Source organism: Danio rerio, chromosome 11 (assembly GCF_049306965.1).
Source record: "Danio rerio strain Tuebingen ecotype United States chromosome 11, GRCz12tu, whole genome shotgun sequence".
Taxonomy (NCBI): domain Eukaryota; kingdom Metazoa; phylum Chordata; class Actinopteri; order Cypriniformes; family Danionidae; genus Danio; species Danio rerio.
The window spans coordinates 30,761,103-30,788,389 of record NC_133186.1 but is presented as its reverse complement, the minus strand read 5'-3'; the positions used below and the strand labels follow the sequence as shown (position 1 = coordinate 30,788,389).

At 36.3% G+C, this 27,287-nt stretch overlaps 1 protein-coding gene across 4 annotated transcripts in view; it reads left to right on the top strand.

Moving 5' to 3' along the window:
* The window catches only part of igsf21a (immunoglobin superfamily, member 21a), a 425,352-nt gene that overhangs the window by 368,776 nt on the left and 29,289 nt on the right, over positions 1 to 27,287 (top strand). For all 4 annotated transcript variants that reach the window (XM_073916068.1, XM_073916067.1, NM_001278321.1 and 1 more), the window contains 1 exon segment: positions 14,639 to 15,119. In XM_073916068.1, coding sequence (XP_073772169.1) covers positions 14,639 to 15,119 — 481 coding nt within the window.

The window sequence follows — 27,287 nt, the reverse complement described above, 5'->3', positions numbered from 1 at the left end:
AAAAAGTTGTTTTGTATCATTTTGTTCCATAGCATTTTGTTCTTTTATGTCCTATTTGTTTTTGTTGTTGTTTTGTTTTGTTTTATTTTGTTTTTGGCTTAGTCCCTTTATCAATCCGGGATCACCACAGCAGATTGAACCACCAACTCATACAGCATATGTTTTACGCAGTGGATGACCTTCCAGGAGCAACCCACCAACGGGAAACACCCATCCAATCCCATTCACACAAATACACTACAAAAAAATAGCTTACCCAATTCACCTATAGCACGTGTTTTTGGACTTGTGGGCAAACCGGAGCACCTGGAGGAAACCCATGGGGAGAACATGCAAACTCCACACAGAAATGTCAACTAACCCAGCCGGGGCTCGAACCAGCGACCTTCTTGCTGTGAGGTGATCATGCTACCCACTGCACCATCGTGGAACCCTTTGTTTTTTTGTTTTTTTTATTCCAAGAGTTATTTTCTTTCATTTATAATATTGATTATCAAAATACTGTGTGCCAAAAAAACTTAATTATATGCTATTTTAGCTTACAGTATTTTGGCATGTATTGAATTATTGTGCAAAGTTGCCTGCTTGGATAGACTTGACATTGGCTGCTGTATAAATATTTGTTTTGCTTAAAAATAGTGTTCCCTCTCGAGGAACTCTGGTTACATACGTAACCCAAGAAGTTCCCCCTTCGAGGGAACTTCAACACTGCGTCCAAGCAGAACGCTTGGTGTTCCCCCTAGTGTTCTGCTTGGACGCAGTGTCTCATTCCCTCTCTGGGAACTATGATTACATACGTAACCAAAGATGTTTCTTTTGTTTTATAATTTTCCCTTTTGTTCCTTTGATTTATTCTTCTCCAATTTTGTTTGTTTTTGCTTTGTACTTTTCTGTTTTTACTTTTGTAAGGTTTCATTTTGGGATTTCCTTTTATTTTTGTTTTCTGTTTTTTTTGTCTATTCTGCTCTTTCTGTTTTGTTTTTCTTTAAATGTTTAGTATTTATATTTTTCCTTGTACTGTACTGTTCTGTTTTATTATTATTTGTTCATTTTGATATATATTTTTTACTTTAAAAGTTTTTTCATTTCTTTTTTTAACATTATGCATCTAAGAACTGCCAAAAACACTTCAAGGGCAGTGCACTACATACTATTTCGGCTTATTTCAGCACTTACTGTATTATTGTGCAATATATCCTGCTTGGATAGACTCAACGTTGGCTGCTGTGTAATTACTTTCTTTACTAAGGCGTGAGACATGAGCAACGCATTCATGCAGAACTATTTCGGGTTGTGTGGGAGTTGGACGTGTGACAGCCCAGCATCTCCCTAAAAGGGACTTCAGAAACTGTTTTTCCCCAGACAACACCCAGTCAAAGCTGGCCCATCAACATCACGTCAAACATGTTTGATATCTAATTTGTATCGACTAAAATGAGCATTGTGACTGCAGCCGTAGATACAAGGCAATTATTGAAGACACATTAGAGAGAAATTAATATAAGGACAATTGATTATCCCTGGTGGAAAGAAACAATGGGCCTTTTCCTGCTCATTGTGTGATAAGACATTACCAGTAATAAGCAATTCTCTGCTCAAATGATTAATGGACCGCAGTTTAATGTAAGGTATCATCTCGATTGCGCATTGGAGGGACGGGTTTTAAGAATTTTTTTAAAACCTTTGCGCACTTTGAGACAAATATTAGGTTAAACTTTACATGAAGGTTTATTTTGTTTGTATTCAATGTTATTTAGTTAAATGAAACTATGTACCTACCGTGAGAGGGCGGGAATTAATGCCGCTTTTTTTTTTTTATTTGTGACATCATTTAAATTGATTATTAAACAGTATACACTACAGCTGCCTGCTTTTCCACTATCGTGCCAAATCGTTCTGAGAACACTTTGCTACAATTACGGTTGTTTTTCCACTGAGCCTGAAACGGCGCGTCACGTTTACAAACCGTTCTCGGCCTGGAATTCTCTGCACGGAGACGTGCTGAACTGTGCCGACAGATTCTATGTTGACGTCGCGACTATGTTGCCAAGCTACCACAGCTGGCTCAGCGAAGCGTGCTAGTTATCAGACATCCTCAAGTGAACTACACTACATTTAATAAACACACCCACACACACACACACATTAAAAGAATGATACAGGTCTAAACCGTACAGTTTTGATAAGAGTTTTAAACAGCAGTCTCTGGCAGAGAATCACTGGCTCACTACATTCTTACGAGCATATTTTATTTATTAAAATATAACCATGTATAATAAAAATTGCAAGCCCGTCGTCAAAAATCTTAAATTAATAAAATAGCCTATTATTTTATTCGAGTTTGCACGCAGCGCTGCGTTTGGTAGCATGAAACTCGCTCCGATTCGGGAGAGAACCTTACCAACAGATACATGCGCTGCTGAAAGACTTTTATTCCTGCTGCGCATCGAATACAGACACGCTTAACATCAACAATGTCTACACAATCCTATAGCTACATGCCATGAAACAAGAACTTGCAGACTCTTTGAACAGAGAGGAAATAACTGCACTTCAGTCACTTGTTTTGTAATGTAATGCTGGTGCTATACCTGAAGGACGGTTACGGCGTGTTGTAGTCGGCCATCACCGGAGAAAGTTAAATCTTTCTTTACTTTTTTATAGAATTTTGTTCGAAAGCTTTAGTGGCACAGTAGCTGCCCAAGGTACTGTTGTATGATTTAAATTATAGCCTATATATGCACAAATAAGCAAGTCAAATTGATGAATAAAATAAATATGGATTCTTAAATGTCGGTATTGTTTTTACTCAAATAATAATAATAATGATAATAATAATAATAAAATGTTTTATGAAAATAAAATGAGCAATTTTTACATTTTTTTAAGATTCAGATAAATATAAATTGGACATTTATGGGGCCATGTAACATGTTTCAGTGTTTGTTTTATTCTCTGTGATCTTTAATACATACTGGCTAGCTACGCAAAATATTTTCTAAAATGTCAAGCAGGAATTTGTCTGTAGCTTTAATTATGAAGACAATAAAATACTAAAAATAACAAAAATAAAATCTTAAAAATACAATTTCTAAATTGTAAAAAAATATTCGTTTTTATTTCACTTGATGCATTCGTTATTTAATGTTTGAATACTGAAATAACAGCCATCGGAAGGGGACGGGGCGGTGCTGGATTTGTGCTTACCTTGGAATAAAATCCTGCAGGTGCCCCTGCTGCTGGTAGCAAACTGAGGAACACACAAAATCCTACACTTTGAAAATAAACATACACGTAAAGTTAATAAAGATAAATTGGCCATTTCAAATAAACATTTTTGTATTTAAGTAAACATAAATAAACCATCTTAATTATCTTGTGGCTGAAAAAATGCGAGACTGTAGTCTGTAACACGGATCTAGTGCTTTTATAAAATGACAAAAGCCCACATGCAAATCTTTAGCAATAAACACCCGCACTGCCTTTGTTATTTTTATGTGTCTCTCAGAACCAGTTGGTATGTTTGGTTGAAAGATTCAGTGAGGAATTGTTGCTGGAGGACTTTTGGAGGACTTTATTACCTTCTGCTATCCTGCCTTCAGACATATTGCTGGGTCATGGTTATACGTGTAAAACAATGCTTGCACACAGTTAGTTTTTGTTCAATGTTTTTTCTTTTATTGGCATTATACTTAGCGGAAAAACCGAAATGTCCTCACACCGCAGATTTGAATGACGCCGGCACTTTCTCTTACTGTTGCATCAGCCTCACTTCACCGCCGCTCGCAATGTTAAAGTGTCAAATGATGGTCAAGCGCTCCCTAACTTTAGAGCATAGTGATTGGATATTTACTCGCGGATGGATTTAGAGGCACACTTAGTCAATTCGGGGAGATATAAAACGCACAAGCACATATTGAACTGTCGAGGGGTTACCGTATGGTTCCATATTATATTGAGAACAGTGGCATCCCTAATGTATATATATTCTGTATGTGTATATATATTAAATACATATATATATGTACATACTGTATGTATATATACTGTATATATTGTGACAATTATTGCAAAATGAGCCACTCCGAGACACTAAACACACTATTTTCATGATATGCTCAGGTAAAATTTCAGGTGTGGCATTTCAGTTTATTTATAGAATTACAACACCGCCTTTAAATTTTGATAATCATGCTAAACCACGGAGCACTCTTAGAATTATTAGTTTTCTTAGAATTAGTCTCTTTATTCATAAGGGGTCACCACAGTGGAATGAACCACCTATTTATCTAGCATATATTTTTACACAGCGGATGCCCTTCCAGCTGCAACCAAGTACTGGGAAACACCCACACACTGTCATTTACACACATACACTACTGCCAATTTAATTTATTCAATTCACCTATAGCGCATGTCTTTGGACTGTGGGGGAAACTGGAGCACCCCAAGGAAACTCAAACACAGGGAGAACATGCAAACTCCACGCAGAAATGCCAACTGGACCAGCCGGGACTCAAACCAGCAACCTTCTTGCTGTGAGGTGACAGTGCTAACCACTGAGTCACCATGTCGCCCAAAAAAAAGTAAAATGTTTAAGTAAAATATCTAAATTTCACTCATATTTGAATGTTAATGCACTAAAACTCACAAAAGTTAACCGATGCTTTGAAAATACATTGCTTTTTCATAATAGCAAATAATCAATATTGGCAAATTAAAGCTTGTTTAATAAGTGTAACCCATTTGTTCAGAAGCATGTTCATAAGCACATACATCTAGTGGAGCATCAGCAGCAGCAGCACAAACGCTGTGTTGTTCAAGAGAGCTGCATTACAGTATGAATAATTGAAGAGGCCGTGTTTGTGAAGAAGCAGGCTGGAATGAGCTGAGCATGTTGTGTGACCGTTACCTTAGTGATTAGCATGGCTATGAATAGGAGTTCTGTGCACTATTTGCAGAGGCAGCTACACACTCTCTTTCTCTTGCTCTTGTTCTGATGTAACCCAGATTACAGCAGAGGATTTATAGCACCACGTGCTGGAGACATGCAGGTACTACAGGAGGTCTGACATGATAAGGATAGTCTTTTTTTTTTGCCAGCATTTATATTCATCTGGAGTGTCCTGACTCCTGTATGATTATAAAACTGTTTATTTGTATATTTTAGAAATTCAGCTATGTTATAAATAAAATAAAAAAATAATCTTTATTTTAGAAATATTTTGTTTTTAAAGTTAACTTTTGTCATTCCAATATATATATATATATATATATATATATATATATATATATATATATATATATATATATATATATATATATATATATATATATATATATATATATATATATATATTTTTTTTTTTATTTTTTATTTTTTTTTTTTTACTAGTTTTAACCAATAAAAATGAACATAATCTTTTTAAAAAAAATAGTATATAATAGCATTGTTGAGCACTCAATCTTTATTTATTCATGTTTTTTATTTTCGGCTTTGGCCCTTTATTAATCAGGGTTGCCACAGCGGAATGAACCACCAACTTATTCAGCATATGTTTTACACAGCAGATGCCCTTCCAGCTGCAACCCAACAATGGGAAACACCCACACACACTCTTTCACACATACACTACGACCAATGGAGCTTGTTCAATTCATCTGTAGCGCATGTCTTTGGACTGTGGGGGAAACCGGAGCACCCGGAGGATATCTACATCAACACGAGCTAAACATGCAAACTCCACACAGAAATGCCAACTGACCCAGCAGGGGCTCGAACTAGCGACTTTCTTGCTTTCTTGCTTTTTTCACTGCGCGACTTTGACACCACTAAATCATTATATTAGACTCAGATCTTAAATATTATGTCAATGAACACTGACAATTTATCTTTGCCATCAATTAATTGTATATTAATTAAGTTTTTTTTTATTATTATGATTTTTATTATTTCCCTGATCAACTAAATGCATACCTATCAAGCCTCCTGTTTTTCCTGGGATTCTCCCGTATTTTACAATTATTTCCCACTATTATCCCGTAAAGGTTTATTCCTGTATTTTTCCTGTATTTTCAATCTTTCTATGAAGGGTGACAATAAACGTTATGGCCTGTTTCCACTAAGTGGTACAGTAAGGTATAGTACTTGATTTGATTATTTTTGATTATTGAGAATTTGATTTCAACTGCGGATCAATGACAGTGCAAAATAGCCTACTGTAACGTCTGCAATTATATAAAATAAATAAATAAATGCAACTTATATAAACCCATACAGGCCCTTACAGTCTCTGATATGTTTCCAATTAAAGAAAAACTACACACAGCATACATTTAGTCCTTATTTGGGTTCAAAAACAACATGCAACAAACAGCCCCATCAGTGCAAACCTCTAATCTGTACTGTATCTTTAATCTTCACCAGCACATGTAGCTTCTGTTAGAAAGTCATTCCGTCTTTCCGAGTTCACAAAAGGCAATGATCCTAGTTAAACATGGCAGTTTGTTCATGTTTTAGGTTGCAGACGCGTCATTTGCACCATTGTTTTTTCAGGCTTCTCCTTTGTTTTTTCACACGTTAGTCTCCTGCTTGTGCATTTCTGACAGGATCAAATGTCAGAAGCACTTCAATAATCATGCGCACGTTATTATCATCAGCTCAAGAAGTTTGTTATTTCAAATTTAAACGTACGGCGAGCACAAGGCTCGTGCTTTAGATGGCCTTTTAAAAAAACTACCGGGCACAGAGTAGATTCTGATCTTCTTCTGTACTTTGTGGCTGTTCATCAAGACGACAACAATGTTTGAGCTCAGGTTGGCCATGGCTCATTATTATATGCAGACATTATTACAGTGTAATGTCTTGGCTGTGTATTTAAAACATGGCGGTTCCTTTGTTTTCATTCTGGCTTGTTGCACGAGCGAGTGATGTTTCTCTGTAAACCAATAGCATGTATCTGCGCATCTAGCTTCGCCTTTTGGTACCCTTTTGCTGTGCTAGGTACCCTTTGCAAAGGGGGACTTAAAAAGTGGTACGGTACTGTTCACTTTTAGGAACCTTTTAACAGTGGAAACTTGAACTGTACTGTACCATACCACTCAGTGGTAACAGGTAATTAAAGAGCCAATCCTCTCTATATGCAAGCCATTTCGTCAAACTACCAGGGGATGCCACTACATCTTTAAATGTGAAAATGTTCTGTGTTTTCATTTTGTTTAGGCATGAAAACACTTAAAACCACGGGGTTGCCTTACTTTCTATTACAGGTGCCGTTGCCCCTCCTATGCAATCCTCAAAATAGTTAGTTCATGTACGCGACTGTCAAATGTGCTAAAAAATTTAAATGAGAGATTCATCCGCTGCTCTTTGAGTAGGCTAAACTGTTTGCTAATTTATTTGCTGTCTTTTCTAACGTATACTATTTTATTATGTCCTTTGTAAATAATAATAGTGATGATGATAAAACATATTACTGACCGTTTCAATTGTTTATTTACAATAAAATAGCTCTAGATGAATATATTTAATAATTTTAGGAATTTGTATCATTATTATTATTATTATTATTATTATTGTTGTTATTAATATTAATACTATTTATTTATTTATTTATTTTTTGGTGTATCCCTTATTTTTACATCCCAATGTTGACAGGCATTACTTAATGCCACCTTGGTGAGTGTAATATAATTTTTTAAACAAACAAAACAACTGAATGAATTAATTGAATGTTGGTCATACTTTTTTAATAGCAAATGAGTCATGAATTTCAAATTATGCAAATTCTCAAACGTAATTTTAATTCATATTTTACATTCATTATTAATTTAAATAAATACATGTATCATTTTTTTATTGTTCTCATTTAATTAGCATGATAATGTTTCTTCTAGTCTGACCAGGCAAAAGTAGAAAAAATAATAACTAACATCACTTATCATAGCTTGCTCGTTCACTGAATGCTTAATCCAAAGCAAGTTCTGTTACACTCCTTACAGTTCCAGCCCCCCTGGAGAGTTTATTCAGCCTTGATATAGTGTATTTACATGGTAAACAGGTATGTGATAAACTGTGGCGTTCATGTTGCATTGCACTTGCTCAGGAAACTCCCTTGTGTGACTTTGTTTGACTAAGTAAAAGCGAGGCCTATAGATCCTCAGTACACTGCAATTGAACTAGCCTCTATTCAGCCATAGCGTGAGTTATTGCATTGTCCTTTCTAAAAGCCTCAGCAGTCGATGCATTGTTTTGTTATCTCACACGGCCACTAATATTAGCCATTAGCTGCTGTCTGGAGCCTTAGCTATTAGCATGAGGTTTCTACTATGCATCCGCTTTTGTCTGCTCTTCCCCGTGGCCGCAGGCGCAAATAGTCAGATAATGCAAGTAAAAGCCACAGTGTGGGATATGCTGTTAACCTCTCTCAGAGGCAGAGATAAAGTGTGTACTTTAGAGCACATTAGCCGCAAAAACAAGCGCTAGACTCTCCGCTGTCACTGAATTCTTGTGACATTGCTAGCAGGAAACAAGACTTCTCAAGGACTTGAGCTTAATTCGCCTATGTTACATTATGTTTATTTACCCGGCAGAGTGCGTGGGCATAAATGCGGGGATCAAGTCAATGTCAGACGAAAACACATACATAAAAGAAAAGGCCAGAGAAAGGGCTTCGGTTCAAGGAAAGGGCTTGTTTAATGCAGTGACGTTTTGCCACTTGTGTGGACTGTGGATGGATTTTTAAGAGAATTTGTTGTTCATTTACTTATTCTATGGACATCCAAGATGAAGGTGAGTTTTTGTCTTCAGTAAAACATTATAATGGATTTTCAGTTAAAACCAGGACCTTAAAGTAACTTTTTACCACACCTAGCAATGGCCGATGACTCGGTCTACATGGAATCTTTTAGATTTTTAGCTCATCATTTAGTCTATGTATTTACTTGTGTAAATGTGTGTAAATTTATATTTATCCCGTTTTTAAATTCATTTCACTAATATTTTTGTGGTAAAATGTTAATATGATTTATTTACAGCACAGTTTGTAAAGTAACATTTTCTGTCTTTTAGTAAAGTTAATATATGAGAGACTTTGTTTACCAATTATTCATTCATTTATTCATTAATTTTCTTTTCGGCTTAGTCCTTTTATTTATCTGGGTTCGCCACAGTGTAATGAACCGCCAACTTATCCAGCATATGTTTTACTTACCTATCACATCCTTACACACTCATTCACACACACACTCATACACTACGATCAATTTTCGCACACCCAATTCACCTGTTTCACATGTCTTTGGACCGTGGGGCAAAACAGAGCACCCGGGGGAAACCCATATGAACACGGGGAAAACATGCAGACTCCACTCAGAAATGCCAGCTGACCCAGCCAAGGCTCGAACCAGCGACCTTCTTGCTGTGAGGCAAACGTGCTACCCACTGTGCCACTGCGTCGCCCTGTTTACCAATTAAGTGGATCTAAAATCAAAATTCTCAGCAGAAACAGCCAAAAGATGTCTACAGATTCTGTCTGGCCCTGTGTGTGTGTGTGTGTGTGTGTGTGTGTGTGTGTGTGTGTGCGTGTGTGCGTGTGTGCGTGTGTGCGTGTGTGTGTGTGTGTGTGTGTGTGTAGGAAAAGCAAGAAAATGAAAAGGCCATCATATTTGTCGCAGCATCAAATTCAAGACAGTCTCTCTTAGATCCATCATCACTGAAAGACACATTCATTCACTAAAACACAGAGAACTGTCAATTTGTTACCTGCATGTTTTTGGTGGAGTGAGCCCAGGTGTAGGGATACACAGAATAAATAAAAGTAATAAAAGAATAAACAGTTAAACACAATAAAAGGCTGATTTTTACTTCTGCGTCCAGCCCACACACACACACACACACTGAGAAATAAAGGTACAACATTTGTCCTTTGGGTGGTACCTTTTCAATAGGTACATTTTTGAACCATATTGGTGGACATTGGTACCTTTAGGGTACACTTTTGTACCTTTAAGTTACTGTAAGGTACACATTTGTACTTTTTAGGTATTAATTTATACCTTTAAGAACATGTTAGGAACAAAAATGTACCTTTTAAAAAGGTACCATCCCAGTGACAGATTTTGTAACTTTATATCTGAGAGTGTACAGTCCAATGCAGCCTTCTCATGGCTGACACCCATGCTGACGTGCACCTATTAAAAAATGTAACGTCGCAATGACACATAGTGCAAGGTCTGTGATTGGTCAACTTGGTAGCGGTGACAAGTGTGGGCCGTGATGAGAGACATAAGCATGATGGGGCGAGTGTTTACAAGTGTTGAGTCCCATGAAGGAGCTCCACATGGAATTTTTTTTGTATTTACCTTATGATTAAATTTGTTGCATGGACACCGGTTCCGGCCTCTGAATGAGCCAGTTTAGTGACTTGTACATTAAGGTAGCATTCAGGAAAAACAAAACACCCATGAAGAAACTTGACACAGAGGAACATAAAAACTTATTGCCAGTTAGTGTTTTGGAAAGTGTTATTGCAGAGCTACACAACTAGCCTTTAATCATAGAGAATAAAAAAAAAAACACTATTGCTCAGGTAAAAGTAAAAGAACAGAATCTAGAAAGATAGCCAATCACTGCTCAGAACTTATTTGTGTGTATGTGTCTTATTTTACAAACCTGTTAATGATGACAGAACTAATTTGGGCGGAATGACACTGAGCATTGTCCTAGAATCTTTGGTGGGGCCGGTAATTTACTTTGATTGCAGCAAAGTTTGATTATTGCTTCCTTTCTCTGTTTAAAATGTTTCCATACCTTAAAATAACAAAATGACTTAATGTTGTAATCTGCAACATGATTTCAGAGCCATTGTGCATATTCAGTTTACAGTTATTTAGTGATGTAAGTGACTATTGTAATGTAAAACAACATGGTGCATCAGTCTTTGTTTACAAGTCTTAAGAGTCTTGAGAACATATTTAAACCTCCAGAGCAATTTTGTCTAAAGGAAACAGTCCGAAGTAAATTTGTTACAGAGGTAATATTTTTCATGTTTTTGGATAAATGATTGATTAATCTAGTCCAGGGGTGTCAAACTCAATTCCTGGAGGGCCGAAGCCCTGCACAGTTTAGTTCCAACCCTGCTCCAACACACTTACCTGTAGGTTTCAAACAAGCCTGAAGGACTCAATTAGTTTGATCAGGTGTGTTTAATTAGGGTTGGAACTAAACTGTGCAGAGCTGCGGCCCTTTTGGAACTGAGTTTGACACCTGTGATCTAGTCAATCAACTTGACTTTGTTTTTGGAGAACTTCAATTGATTGCGAATGTTCAATCGATTTCTTATGTTTCTCATACTAGTATTTTTAATTTATTTATTTTTCCCCCCTCCAAACTGATGATTACCAACCTTTCATATTCAATTCATTACAGTAATCCAGTCTAGAGGTCATCAAAACATTAATTAGCTTTTCAGCATCTAAGGTAGATAGCATGTTTCTTTGCTTAGCGATATTTGTGATATGAAATATTCTCGCCACCTTGCCAACATTTATTTTAACTCTCATTTGGCAATTGGTGAGTGCTAATTTTAGACCCTGATGAAAAAGCCAAAGTAAAAAAAAACTTAATTTGTACAAATGTAAAGGTTATTTTCTCAAAATATTGTTTTGTTTTTTAAATGGTTGTATCTCAACATCCAATCATAGCAAAGCATGTACATGTTTTATAGTCCAGAGTCACATATACATAAAAAACAACTATGCATACAAACCCTTCACTTACAGCTATGAAATTATTATTTATGTTACAATAGATTATTGATGCAGTTTGTCTAATTTATTTAATGTGAATAAACTTGTCTTTGTAAATGCACTTTTTTTTTTCACACAACCCACGTGAATGCAATATAAAACAAATAGAATATAAAACAATAACACCGACCCTTCATTTGAGTGCTCAGTTCACACATGCACATATCACCGGCTCATCAGTTCTTCGATTCAAGTCTGTTTCCTCAGTTCAGTCAATGTTGGAGTAACTGGAGCATTGAATGAGTTGGCTGAAATTGGCATCATATAATCACATATCTGGACTATCAGGTGCATCCAAAAGTCAGTTTTGAGTGAGAAACTTGAGGCACAAATTGTTCAGTTGCAGATGATTTAGTCATTTTGGTGAACTGGTTCAAACGATTGATTCATTCATGAGCCACGCATCATCGCTTCAGTGTATTGTCAGCATATGGGTTTTATTTTGGTTTTGTTTTTAATTCATGTTTTTTACTCTCAAAGTGCCAGTAGCCATTGACTTGCATTTTACGAATCACCAAGAGTCACAGTTTCATCTAAAAATCTTCATTAATGTTCTACTGAGGAAAAAAGTTCCCTACTGTATATCTTGAAAGTCCCCAGGGAGTGTAAATGAGCAGCATTTTTTTTTTTTTTTTTTTTTTGGATGAACTATCCCTTTGAAGTTTCTAACAATCTGAACAGACAAGCAGATTATATATAACATATATCTACACTGGATTCCTCTCTTTCCTTCTTGTGGAGGGTAGGAAAAGGAGGGAATGAGAGTAAAAGGGGTACAAGCTGAGCACTGTGCAAACATTAATGCTACAGGCATTAGGCCTACTGAATTTAATACACATATCTGGAGGTTGTGTGTTGAAGTGGAAACTTAATTCCCTGTCAAGTGATTTACCAGCCGGGAATCTTAATACCCAAATGCACTGTAGTGGAGAAAGGCTGTCGCTAGTGGAACATAAACACAAAGCAGAAACTGTGTCAAGTATTTGCCATTCACCGGTGCTGTGGGCTGAACGACGCTGAGCATTGCCCTAGATCTTTTAGTTTGAATTTGCCAATCATAGGGCAGGCAATTTCACAAATGACTTTGATTGCTTTCTTTCTCTATTTGAAATGTTCCCATACCTTTTAACAAAAAGTTATACTTGGCTTTCATAAGATGCGTAATCTGCAAAGTGATTTCAGAGCCAGCGTGCATGTTCAGTTTACAGTCATTCAGTGATGTGCGTGACTATTGTAATACAAAACAACACGGTGCATTAGTCTTTGTTTATGAGTTTTAGAAGTCTGAGAGTAATTTGATATAGCATCTTTATGCAGTGCTAAGTGTATCTGATGCAACAGTCTGAGGGAAATATTCTACAGTATTATTTTAATGTATCTGAATAAATTGATTGATTGATTGATTGATTGATTGATTGATTGATTGATTGATTGATTGATTGATTGATTGATTGATTGATTGATTGATGTTGTTTCCATAGTTTAAATTCCTTATTTAATACACTTTGCCAGTCAGTCCATCCATCCGTTCTTCCGTCTGTTTGTTCGTTCATTCATTCGTTTTGTTCGTTCGTTCGTTCGTTCATTCGTCCGTCCGTCCTTCCAATTGTATGTTTGTTTGTTCATTCATTTGTTTGTTCAATTGCTCAATCGTTCGTTCACTCGCTTATTCATCCATTCATTCATTTTTAATTCAAAAATCTATTTTTATATAGTTTTATTTTATTTGTTGCTTTTTTTGCTTACCTACTAAGATGTGGTATTCATTCATTCTTTCATTTCTTTTTATTACTTATCTTTTTATTTACTGTATTTTTACAAATACTGCATTTTAAGATATTTGTAATTATTTATTTATTTTAATAAATTTATTATTTTAATGTATCTGATTAAATCGTTGCTTGATTGATTGATTGATTGATTGATTGATTGATTGATTGATTGATTGATTGATTGATTGTTTGATTGATTAATGCTGTTTCCATGGTTTAAATTCTTTATTTATTATACTTATTTATTGATTTTTCTTTTTATGCCAGTCAGTCAGTCCATCCATCCGTATTTCCGTCTGTCCGTCCGTTTGTTCTTTCGTCTGTCCGCCCTTTGGTCTGTCCGTCCATCTGTTTGTTCGTTCATTTGATCATTGGTTCTTCTATCCATTTGTCAGTACGTCTGTTCATTCATTAGTTCTTTCGTTCGTTCATTAGTTTGCCCACTCGCTCATTCACTTCCTCATTTTGTCGTTCGTTTGTTCGTTCATTAAAAAATCTATTTTTAAATAATTTTATTTTATTTGTTGCTTTATTTACTTACCTACTAACATGGGGTATTAATTCATTCATTCTTTTATTTCTTTTTATTAAATGATCTTTTTATTTAATGTATTTTTAAAAAATATATATATATATATATATATATATATATATATATATATATATATATATATATATATATATATATATATATATATATATATATTAATTTCATTATTTATTTCATCATTATTTTATTTAAGGAAAGCATATTTTAATATATTTGTATTTATTTATTTATTTATTCATTGATTAATTTTCTTTTCAGCTTATTCCCTTTATTAATAAGGTGTCATCACAGCAGAATGAACTGCCAACTTATGCATCATTGGGAAATTGTTTATTAATTAATTTATTTATTTATTAAGCAACCAGCCTTTTTTATGGCCAATTGACCTACAGTCCAAAATGCACAAAACCATGCATGTGACAATTTTTAAATTCAACATAAAGTTATAGTGTAGTTGAAGTGCATACAAACAAAACTTGCACACTAAACTGACTGTGTCTCTTTCCAGGTGTACTTCAAGCGGGATGGAGAATTAATAGAAGTGATCTCCTACGTTTCACCCACCGTGGGATATGAAGGTGCCGGCTCAGCTGGAGTGCGAGGAGCAAGACCTCTGATCAGCAGAGATCTGGACGACACTAAGCTGAGGAAGTCTCTATCTCTGTTAGGTCCGGAGGGCAGGCCCGGACGCCTCAACACGGAGAGCCCGGGACGGAGCTATATGGCCAGACAACCCGGCCAAGAGCCCAGTCCAGCCACGGAGACCATCCCAGAGACAGTGGTCAGCCGTGAGTTTCCACGCTGGGTACAGAGCACAGACCCCCTGTACTTCTTCAGCAACATACACATCCCTCAGAGCGATGGGACAGTGCTGGTCCAGGCCAAGCTCACCTGGACGCTGAATCCACAGTTGGACAATGATGCCCTGTTTAGCTGCGAGGTCACGCACCCTGCGCTCTCTATGCCTATGCAGACTGAGGTCATACTGGGTAAGTCTGGCTTTTGATACCTTGGTCGGTTGCAAATCTCCAAAATTAGAGAACTTGAACACATTATAAACAGAATTCAAAATTTGTGTTGCTAAAACCATGCTAAAAGTACTTTATTAAATAAGCAAGGCACTTAAAGGAAAACTTGTACTAGGCTCATTTTACTCTCATAGAGTTGGGTTTCACCCTTTATGAGCCAGCATTTTAGCTTAGCTCAGGATAGATCACTCAATTGGATTCTCACTCAAAAATGACCAAAGTGTTTTGATCATTTTTGTATTCCCAAAAAAATGTTTTGATAATTTTTGTATGACCAAAGGGTTTTGATATTTTTTGTATTTACATTAAGAATCTTTTAAGAATTACTTGAGAAACTATTAAGGATTGCTTGATTCCTCTTCATGTCATGTCATGCATATCATGTACGAAAACTGTAAAAGATATGGACGTAGTATACTTGACATCACCTATAGGTTTCTAAAGGGCCAAAATGAAGCCACAAGTGGGCGTAGCCAACCGGCACTATTTTGTTTGTGCATCATTGCTCCAACCGGGGGTAACCAAATAAGGACAAAGAGGCGGAGCTACAGACGCCTGCTAGCATTTTGCTTAGACAGGCTTTTCTTTGGGAGAAACGCTAGATTCTTTATTACCTGCGACTCGTTTGTGTTCTGACCACATGTGCTTGACTGTATGCCATATCCATATAGTGTTTAGTCCTTTAAAAACACTGTTGTAATACATTAAAACTATTAAACATTGTTCTTATAATGCTTAGGAAAACACAAATCACTTCCAAATACTTCAAATTTAGTCTGTATTAGTAAATGCAGGGGTATTTATGAAATACAAGCATAACACTGTATGACAGTGTTCCACATGACTGTTCTAGAGCCTACAGCTAATCAATTTGTGAGATTCTGCAGTGCTTTCAAGTTTTAAAGAAAAATATAAATGATAAATGTTTTTAAATGAAACAAATACATTTTTAGAGATGTCATATAAGAGTATTAGAATTTCAGCTGATCAGAAAATGTGGTGAAATGATGGCGACGAGCAGGACCTAGCTGTCACTCAAGGGGCCATGCCCTTAATTATGCAGACTTAATATAACTTAATATAAACTAAACGGAGGAGTTATACCCCCTCACCGTTGTCATGAAGGATAATATTAGCTATATGAACCAAAATCTTTATTTTATATTAGGCTGTAAACACCTTCTTTTTCTTCTGTAAAGTTGGCCAATTTAACACTACGATCAATAGAAATCTGCTCTATTATGGAGCCAGCACTAGCGGAATTTCAATGAATTGCAGCTTAAGTTACTTCTGTTTTTGCTTCAAGAGGGAGAGCGGGAGGTTGCCACTTGACTAAAACAAATGAAAAGTTGTTGTATTCTAGGCCAACTTTGCTATAATTTGGCTATAATTTTATTCTGGTGTAATAGTCAAGAAAATTGCCTGCAGCAGGTGCAATGATATTATGCAGCAACTGGAAATCTTGCAGCCACAGAGACATTTGTGAAAGACTATTTAGAACTACTTTTAGACGCTGCGTAATATCATGCATGGATGTCTGGTGATCCATGGTCATGTTTGAATTCAGATGTGGCTATTGTCATGTCTGTTGAGCACCAAGGAAAAAGTCCCTGTCTTTGCAAGTTGACCACCAAGTCCATACCAAATGTAAGATTTTAATCAACAGTACTTTTTAAAATATTTCTTAACATTAATTATGATGATAACACTTTAAAATATTGTTCCATTAATTAATGTATTTACTAACAAGAACAAACTATAGAGTGGAGGAACTATGATGTCAATTTGTTTGCAAAAACCCAGAAGGGAGTTTGTATTTTAGAAGTTCTGGTTCCCTCGTCCCAAAGTCAATGGGTATTTTCAATAGGATTTCAGTTAAATCTCTTAAAGAAGGTTCGTGGCTAACACAAACATACATATTAACTGTTGTTTTAACGTGATCAATTGATTTTTCATCTTTTTTTTCTTCATGTGAACACATATATCTGTCATAACTTCATTATGTGCACTCCTCCTTAAATTAATAGCATATGTGATAGTATATGTGATCTGATATGGGCTGCTTTTCGCTGTACTTTATGACAAAAAAGAATATTGAATGTTTTTCTCCATCTATGATAGAACTTGCAGGCAATTGATAGACTTGTCTATCATGCCTCATTTCTGTTTTCTGTTACTAAGGTAAGCGGGCAGTATGCATGGGAGCGATACACTTTAGTCTCATGATAATGCTATGTAGGCACATTTATACATACAGTTTTAAAACTTTTACAACAACCATAAAGCAAAACAAAACGTATTTCCCACATGAAAAACTATCCAAAAGGCACGTAGGTCTATACAGATGTGTTTTTGCATATTTGTTTATATACAGTGTGTGTATTATACTATTATAAACTGAGAGGGTAAATTGTTGTTTTGGACCATATTTCTAAAGATAAGCTTGAAAAGTTGTCTGTAGCAGGGTGATACTGACGTCACAGGCTAACGCCCCAAAGGCACTGTAGTCCGTTTATAGCCTAATGTTAGCTTTTCAGTTCTTGCGTTTGCATTTAAGATCAAAAAGTGTTAAAGGTTGTATTTTCGCATGAGGATTTTTTAGCTACACGTAGACAAAAGACAAAACGTGTAAGTGTAATGAACAGTGTTTGAACACAGAGCTTATTATTTGCAATCTTTGAAAAGTCTATAGGAAAATCATATAAGGATTTTATTGAGGGAACCAGTTTTATGCTAGCAGCCGATTAGCCTACAAGGTGACGTCATAGTTCCTCCACTCTATTACCTTTATTACGATATTTATTTGGTTAACATTAGTAAATACTATTTAAGTTAAATAATGTTAGTTCATGTTAACGCACAGTGCATGAACTAACATAAACAAGCTTGAGTAAGAATTTTAATAATGCATTAGTAAATGTTGGACTATGATTAATAAATGCTTTGCAAGATCATTCATGCTTAGTTAATGTTAGTAAATACATGAACTAACGGACCATTATTTTAAAGTGTTACCATAATAATGAGGATAATAAAACATACAACTAAAATATCTCTTATTAAAATAATTGTGAGTTCAGTATTATTGTCCATACAGTATGGAATTGTGACTTGAGATTGTTTTTATTATTGTAAATGCTCATGTTGACATTATTAAACATGTTCAAACAGCCAAAAAAGGACAAGCTCATCTTCGACTACTAACCTGACATGTTATCATTATGAAACATGTTGTGAGAAAGCACACACACACACACACACACACACACACACACACACACACACACACACACACACACACACACACACAGACAAAGTTATATATACTCATACTTTGCCGCAGAAAAGTACAATCAATACCTTATTTTCCTTGTACTTTTTAGTTTAGTATCCTGCTTGCTCATAAGCAGTGGCGGTTCTAGCTTAAATGGCACCCTGGGCGAATCACCACATATACCCCCCCAAAAAAAACATCTAGTTATAGAAAAAGAATGATTAATCATGTACATGTACAAAATTAACTCAACTTTGGGTAAAATATGGACAATTTCATTATTGGCATAATTAAAAATACATATATTACTAATATAGATAATACTAAATAATACTAAAAAATACTTAATACTAATATTCTAAATAAATAACAAAAACAATCCTAAATTTAACTGGAAAACAATGTAAAGACAAAACTGGAGTAATATGCACACAAGAAATATTTAACATGAATATCAATTATAACAAAAGAAAAAGAAAATAACAAAGAAAAGGTCTTTAACGTTACTCCGGTTTCACAGCGCATGCACGTCAACAAGAGCAGGAGCAGCGCGTGAGGCACGCGGGAATGGTGTTCTGTGTGCATGTGTTGGTTTGCTTTTACCAGCGTTGTTTCGGTTGCACATAGATATTAACAAAATTGCACCTGTGAAGACACCAAATGTGAATGGCTATTAAAGTCTTTATTCTGGTATTACCACTCTAAATGAATATATTTGCATAAAGCTAATTTTATATCTCAAAGCTTACTGGGGCACAGATGATTTTTCTGGGGTACGTCTTTTTGTTTGTTTTATTGCACCATCTCCCCTCGCCGCCCCCTGCAAGATGCCGCCCTGGGCGATTGATCGCCTTTATTACCCATGCCTAAATCCGCCTCTGCTCATAAGCTCCATAGTGTGTGATTGTTCACTTGTGCATTGTGCTAATCAATGACCTCTGTGAAAATAATGTACAGTATAGTGTTATGAAATAAAAGGGAAAGTACACAAATGGACAGAAGAGATGCTCAATTGTGCTCGAATCATTGAAAACGCATGTTAACACTAGTTGGAAACAGGCCTTAGATCATTGTAAAAGCTTTGTTTTGACCTTCAACCTATTTATCCAGCTCTTCTCGTCCAATCCCAGGTGAATCCCTTTACATCCCTATCTGACAGATGCAGTGAGAACGACACTGGTTTCTATTTGTTGTTTAATTGCGTTACAGGCGAGCAGATTGCAGTTACTAATGCCGAATGCAAAATCTCCCAGTGACTGACAGGGCAATTCATTGAGCTGTCTGTGCAGTAGATTGAGTTAACTTAACCACGTTATTGAAAAAGTCGACCTGAATTAAAGAAACCGGGCATAAAGGGAATCTCGCCGTGTGCTGGAAGACAGCATTGTTCCTGGATCTCACTTTTGCGGCTCATTCATAATCTTAAGAAATGGTCTAGCGTCTGCTAATTAAGATGCCAAGCTGCCTGTTTCATTTTTATGTCGGTAAAATTGGCTTGTTGCATGCACTTGTTTATAAGTAATGAAAGTCATGGTGCAATACCAAGAAAGAATACTAGAATACCTTTGTATTTTCATGGATGAGAGGTGCTTTTTTTGCCGTTTTTGCTTTTAGAGCTACAACAAAGATGGCCTGACGATCCCATTATCACTTCAAAGGCAGCACTCACTTGTAGTCTCTGCTATCAGCCCTCAGAAAAAAAGGCAAGTGATGAGACGCAAGACAAGATAAACAGAGACGTTTCTCTCACTTAGTGCGGTGCAGAAGAGATGAAGCAGGGGAAGGACAAAAAAACAAGCGATAAGGTGAAGAAAGAGAGGATGATCTTGAAGATGATGCGTGTTCCGTTCAATATTTCTCTCTCGTTCTCATTCTTTCTTGTTCTCGTCTCATTCCAGTGTGATCTCCCCCTGCGCGTTTCATGGCTGCTCGCAGTTTCTTTTGCAGACGTTTACCTCAAACCGTGAGAAAGAGAGAGATGTGATTTTATTTTTTGCTCAAACATGGTTTCCCGGTGTTTTTGAAATAATTATTAGAACCACAGGAGACTGGCACCAGGGTAAACTTTGATCTGGTGTAGATACAACAATGTGATATACCAAACCGAATCATGGGATCTCCATGCAGCGCATGAGGAATTGGGTTGTGATAAATGACAAGACAGATTCCCCTGGCGAATAACGGATCAAAGATTTGCTTTGCTTCTGTACATGCGCTATATATTGTGTGGTGATAGAAATAGATCAGCTAGGAGAGATGTTGCTGTAACGTTTATACTGCGGTAAATGTATTTACACAGCTTTTGGTGGGCAGAACCGCTTTGTCACATGGAGAACTGAAAATATGGTGCAGGATGTTTCATAAAGCCAGGCAGGAAAGATCATGCGTTAAAAGGGAGATAAGCAGACTTTTTTGTTTGATATACTGTTTTTGTTAGGTTTCATAATTCGTATAATTAGGTTTCATTCGTTCATTTTCTTGTCCGCTTAGTCCCTTTATTAATCCGGAGTCGCCACAGCGGAATGAACCGCTAACTTATCCAAAATGTTTTTACGCAGCGGATGCACTTCAAGTCACAACCCATGTCTGAGAAACATCCACAAACACACATACATACACAGACACTCATACACTACGGACAATTTAGCCTGCCTAATTCACCTGTACCGCATGTGGGGGAAACCGGAGCACCTGGAGAAAACCCACGAGAACGCAGGGAGAACATGCAAACTCCACACAGAAACGCCAACTGAGCCGAGGTTCGAATCAGCGACCCAGCGACCTTCTTGCTTTGAGGCGACAGCACTACCTACTGCAACACTGCTTCACCTAGGTTTCATTCATTAAAATTAATTAATTAATTTTCCTTCAGCTTAGTCTCTTTATTCATCAAGGGTTGCCACAGCCGAATGAACCATTAACTCATCCACCATATGTTTTACACAGCGAATGCACTTTCAGCTGCAACCCAGTACTGGGAAGCACCCATACGCTCTCTCATTCTCTCTCTCACACACACACACTACAGCCAATTTAATTTATTCATTTAACCTAAAGCACATGTCTTTGGACTGTGGGGGAACCGGAGCTCTCGGAGGAAACCGACGCCAACATGGGGAGAACATGCAAACTCAACAACAAAAATGCCAACTGACCCAGCCGAGACACAAACTAGCGACTTTCTTGCTGTGAGGTAACAGTGCTACCCACTGAGCCACCGTGCGCCTGATTAAAAAAATGTATTATGCTATCCAGTATGAACTACCAATATAAAAAAAAATAGCATTTATTAGTTTTAGTTATTGCTACTTTTAATTTACGGTTAAATTAAACCCAAAGTTGTTTGATCAAAATGAGTTAGTAGGCTGCTAACTAACATTTAATTTTAACTAACATTAATAATTGTAAATGAATGCAATAAAAACATAAATTCTCAGCAGACATTTTGTTAGGTTCTGTTAAAAAGTGACTAATGTCGAGCCACCATCTTAAAGGATCATATTTATGTCAAATACTGACATTTATTCATCAGGTATGACAACCAAAATCCAATTTCTGTTAGACGTCATATTGCTGACATCTACACAACGTCATGCTGTAACATTGTTAGAAGTTGATATTTTGTTATTTTTAGGTTGCCTTGAAAAGTAACCAAAATGCAAAAAAAACTGTTTGACGTTTTTACATTGATGTTGGCCTAACATTGGGTTCTGATGTCAATCCAATTTTCATTTCCAAACAAAATATAACGCTCCGCAACGTTGGAGTCTGATGTCATGTTGACGCACTTTGCCTGCTGGATTGTTTAATATTGTTTTTCTTTCTTTCTTTCTTTCTTTCTTTCTTTCTTTCTTTCTTTCTTTCTTTCTTTCTTTCTTTCTTTCTTTCTTTCTTTCTTTCTTTCTTTCTTTTATTTTCCACCAAGTTCATAAAAAACAAAGAACATTTTATTTGTAGTATTTTAAATGTGTAGTGCGCAAATTAATTCCAAATTACTTACCCAGATGTTAATACATAAAATAAATAATAATAATAATAAATTAAGTTAAATTAAAAATATATTAATTTAATTTAATTTAATTTAATTTAATTTAATTTCATTTCATTTCATTTAATTGGGTGAGTAAATAATGACTTGATTTTAATTTTGGGGTAATCTAACTCTTTAAATCACTGCATTGTAAGTAACTAAAATGTATTTATAGAAGATTTTTCGCCAACAAGAAATTGTGCTTTACAGTAAAAAGAAAGCATAAGTAGTATAACAAAAATGTATTAACAGCCAACCAATGATTGTGTCATGATTGACCTTAAAACTTATATAAACCAAATTTTTGTTGGATTTTGTTCCAAAATATGAGTGCAAACTTAACAAGTGACGGTGTCTGCATAAAAGCAAGATTGTGTTTTTGATCCTGCGTCTTGAGAGCAGGAACGTTTGCATCTAAAGCAGCACAAGGAAAAGACGGATGTTGTATCAGCGCTTGGATGATAGTGAGAGATAAGTAAATTCGCTAGAGTACAGGCCTAGAAAAGCCTTGCAAACTTTTGACTTTTATATTTTAACAAGGCCTCGTCTGTGAAACAATCCAATCCAGAAATATATGTTTCTTAACCTGCAACTATGTTTCTTAAGAAACAAAAAGAGAGAGATGAAGAGCATTATTTCAGCTTCTCGTTCTTCTCACCTAGAGAATACAAAAATCAAAAATGTGCAGTTGTTGATTTTAATTGGATCTCATTTAGAATTCAAAGCATTAACAAACCTGGCTTGAGTTTGGCATAACCCCAAGTGACAGCAGTGAGCTCCTGTGCGCATAAATACTGAATGTGTGTGAGTGTTTCCGCGCTTACTTCTTTTGTTCTTTGCTTTTTGTTGCTTTTGAAGTTGAAAGTAAATCCAAATTGACCATATTATTTTTCCTAATGAATGTAAGCTGTTTATTTGTGAATAATTAATGGATATTTACGCAAAAATGTAAACTTTTGTAATAAATTATTATGAATTATATCCAAACTGTATGATTTCAAATGTTTTATACCCCACTGAAAATGTTTTAGTGTCATTCACAGTGTCATGAGGGCCTTTAGATTGATACTTCTTTGTCATACAGAGATTATTTTAAAGAATGATACTGTAGAAACCTGTAACTATTGACTTTCTTATTATTTAGTATTTTCTATGGATGTCAATGGTTACAAGTTTCCAACATTGTGCAAAATATATATTTTTGGTGTTCAACAGAACATAACAAAAACTCAAACTGGTTTGGAACAAGTTCAAGAGTGAGTAAATGATGGCGCACATGAGTGTGCAGAACTTTTGTGTGAAGCAATGCATTTAATGCAATACTTATTCACCAAATTAGTAATAGCGCACCCTGCTGTATCAACAGAACAACTTTACAAAAGCAGGGATGTGTATAGTGTCAGAAATTAAATCAAATCTTGGCAAAAGAATATATTATAAAGTTCAAAAGAAGAACATTTGTTTGAACTATGGAAGTAAAGTCAGTCACAAGTTCTGCTCCAAACCGAGTGTGTAATATATTATGTATGCAATCGCTCTAGTAGAAGGTTTCATTCCACTTACCACGCTGACACTTCCAGTACAGGTTATCCACTAACCTGTACTCAGTCAGAAAATGAAACGCAAGCCATAGGAGCATTCACCAGTCATAAATCTTTCACAGTTTTTAATATTTCCACATGAGACAGAAACATCTTGACAGCGACTCAAATTTGTTTTACATTCACTGAATATTCATGAGGCAGGGCTGGCACTGCGCTCTAAATGGATGTGGTTGGTCCGTGGAGGCGGTGTTTCTGAACGCTGTCCTCACCTCAGAGCATCTCGGCTGGGCTTGTTGCCCTGACTTGGCTGTCTGTTAGTCATATCCAAACATGCAGTGATTCAGTCAATGCCTCTCCATAATTAAAGCTGAGCCAGGCTCAGCACTGAGGATTTGCATGGGTGAAGGTGCTACTGATTCAGCAAAAACACAGAAGGGGAATGAGTTATATTCTCACATCCAGAGGCTAGAGATGATCTATGTCTGCACACCAAGTTCCTCTACCCAATAGAGTGATAATAAGTACGCAGATGTTTGGCGTGGGTTGTGTGGGGGAGTGTGAATGAATCTTTGCGCATTCAAACCACCTTATTTCTATGTCAACTTCAGTAGGCCACAGAAGTAAAGTTGATGGTTTAATCAAACAAAAACTGAGAAGAAAGCAGGGTTCAAATATGATGTGGTTTATTTGTGTTAGACATATTTGTTCATTGTTTGTTAAACATTTTCAAATACAGCTAAATTTAGTGACACCCATGGTGTTAATTTTAACAGTAGTAAAGTGTGTATATGTGTCCACACTTTTTTTGTTTTGTTTTTTACATCCATTGTGTGTAAATTCAACAATCATAGTGTAAATTGTTAAATCAATTCATAATTAATTTTTAGCCCCTTTCAAACAGTGATACAGGTAAATATCTGGAAAATTACCAGAAGGGTTTTACCGGTAAATTTTAAAAAAGACATTCAAGAATTTTCTGACATTCAAACATCCATTCCAAAATATCAGTAAATTCTGACATCATTAATCATAAATGAGCTCTAAATGCCCGCACTTGTAAACATAAATAGAGTCACACAATTGATGGTTTATTTAAAACTTTAGCATTCATGTAGCTGCATAGATGGACCCAAAGTACTATACAGTAGATTAAAAAAATGAAGGAACACTTTCACATGTCAAGATGTACATTTTGTGCTGCCCATTGTGAGATGCTTTATGAAACGAAAGAACATCAGTGTTGAAGGATACTCAAAATCTGATTGGTCGGAGCACTCCTTCACGAGCACGTGCCTTGTGCAGGTAAATTCACAGCGGTTTGTCAAGCATTTCAGCGCTCATTTTTTGACACTAAGAAGGAACATGGGGACGTCATCTGACTAACATCTAGCAGCTAAATGTGTCTGGAGAAGGATTCAAAGGCATTTTTCATAAACAGCACTGATGTGAATGTGCCTAAATGTTCTTTTTAGCTGGAGTAGACGTCTCACGTGGGCGTTTTCTAAATGTAAACGCGCACTTACCAGTGCAGCTGGCAGCTTACCAGCAATTTGCCTTCTGCGTTCACACAGAGCAGCAAATTACTAATAATGTTACAACTTCTCTTTCCAGACAATTGGAGAAACTAATTTATTGGTATTTTCAAAAAAGGCTCATTCACACTTGATCCCATTCTTCAAAATTGCCTGTGATATTCCAGAAAAGTCTGTATGTGTGGTGATTGCTGTTTACAAATTACACCAGTGTTAGTATTCAATCACAGTGTAATTCAGTGTTTTTCAGATAAACACCAGTGTAATGTGAATATAACATTGTTCAGTGTTCAAAATACTTGAATTGAATTATAGGTAAATATAAATATATACAGCATATAACATATATTAAGTAAATATAAACTTATATAAAATAAACCTAATGGAAGAAACTGATTGGTTTATGTGAATGTTGAACCAGGAACATTCCCAGATTCATCACATTGGTTAATATCGGCTTACATTAACTTTCAGACTTTCTCCCCTCAGTAAAACTGAAGATTTGATTTCTCTAAATCAGTAATGGCAGATGTTCTTACGAGGAAAATACCTATTACATACTGTCAGAAAAGGTGGTTTATTTATACAAATTCATATGATTTCATTCTTACAAAAACTTAAGATTTTAAACATATACCCCTAAACCGTTACTGAGATATGAACTAATCATACTACAATTCATAAAAATTTACCACTAAATCCAAAAGTTACTAATTTCTGTGATATTGTGTTGGTAAAGGTGCTTGTGGGTGCAGCTGGCAGCTAACCATCTGCAACTCTCACATGCAGGGTTGGACCTGGATGGGAGACAACATGAGAAAGCTATGTTGCTGCCGGAAGTGGTGTTAGTGAAACCACCAGGAGGCGCTTAAGCTGCAGCCTGTGTGGGTCTTAACGCCCGCCCCAGTATAGTGAAATGAAATCTATACTGCTCAGTAAGTGCTGTCTTTTGGATGAGACGTTAAACCGAGGTCCCGACTCTGTGGTGGTTAAAAATCCCAACATGTCCTTCAAAAAAGGATTATGGGTTTAACGCCGGCATCCTTGCCAAATTTGCCCTCTGGCCTCTGACCATCATGGCCTCCTAACCATCCCCAAATTGGCCAATCAGCTGGTGTGTGGTGTGCGGTCTGGTGCAGTATGGCTGCCGTCACGTCATCCAGGTGGATTCTGCACACTGGTGGTGGATGAGGAGATTCCCCCAAAAATGTGTAAAGCACTTTGAGTGTCCAGAATAGCGCTATATAAATGTAAGAAATTATTATTGTTACCATTTGTTCTTAAACAGTAGAGAGAAAGAGAAAGATTGCAGTAACGTAATCGTAGCATGGTATCATCGGAACAAAAATGTCTACATTTTTTTGTCAGCTCTAGTGGTTAGGGCTTAGGTTTGGCAATCCAAGGTATTGATCCATTAATTTAACTACTTGGTAAGGGAAAGGCAGGGTCAGCCTCTGAGTGCCCATTGCTCTGTCAGAACACAGGCCCCAAGAATGGTCTCTTTTTGTTTTTCAACTGTTTTCTTAAGCAAAATCGATGGAGTCATTGAATCATGAATCATGCCTTGACAAGCTCTTAATCTCTCTGGTGTATTGCATTTCACATCTCTTTCTCCACTCTGCGGAGCCTGGCCGCTAATATCCCAGATCATTTCCATAACAAGAAAGCTGGCGAAAGAGGATTGCAGTGTATTCGGTGTCGTGTCCTGCCATAACTTGATTTATGTGTGAAATACACATTCATAGGACC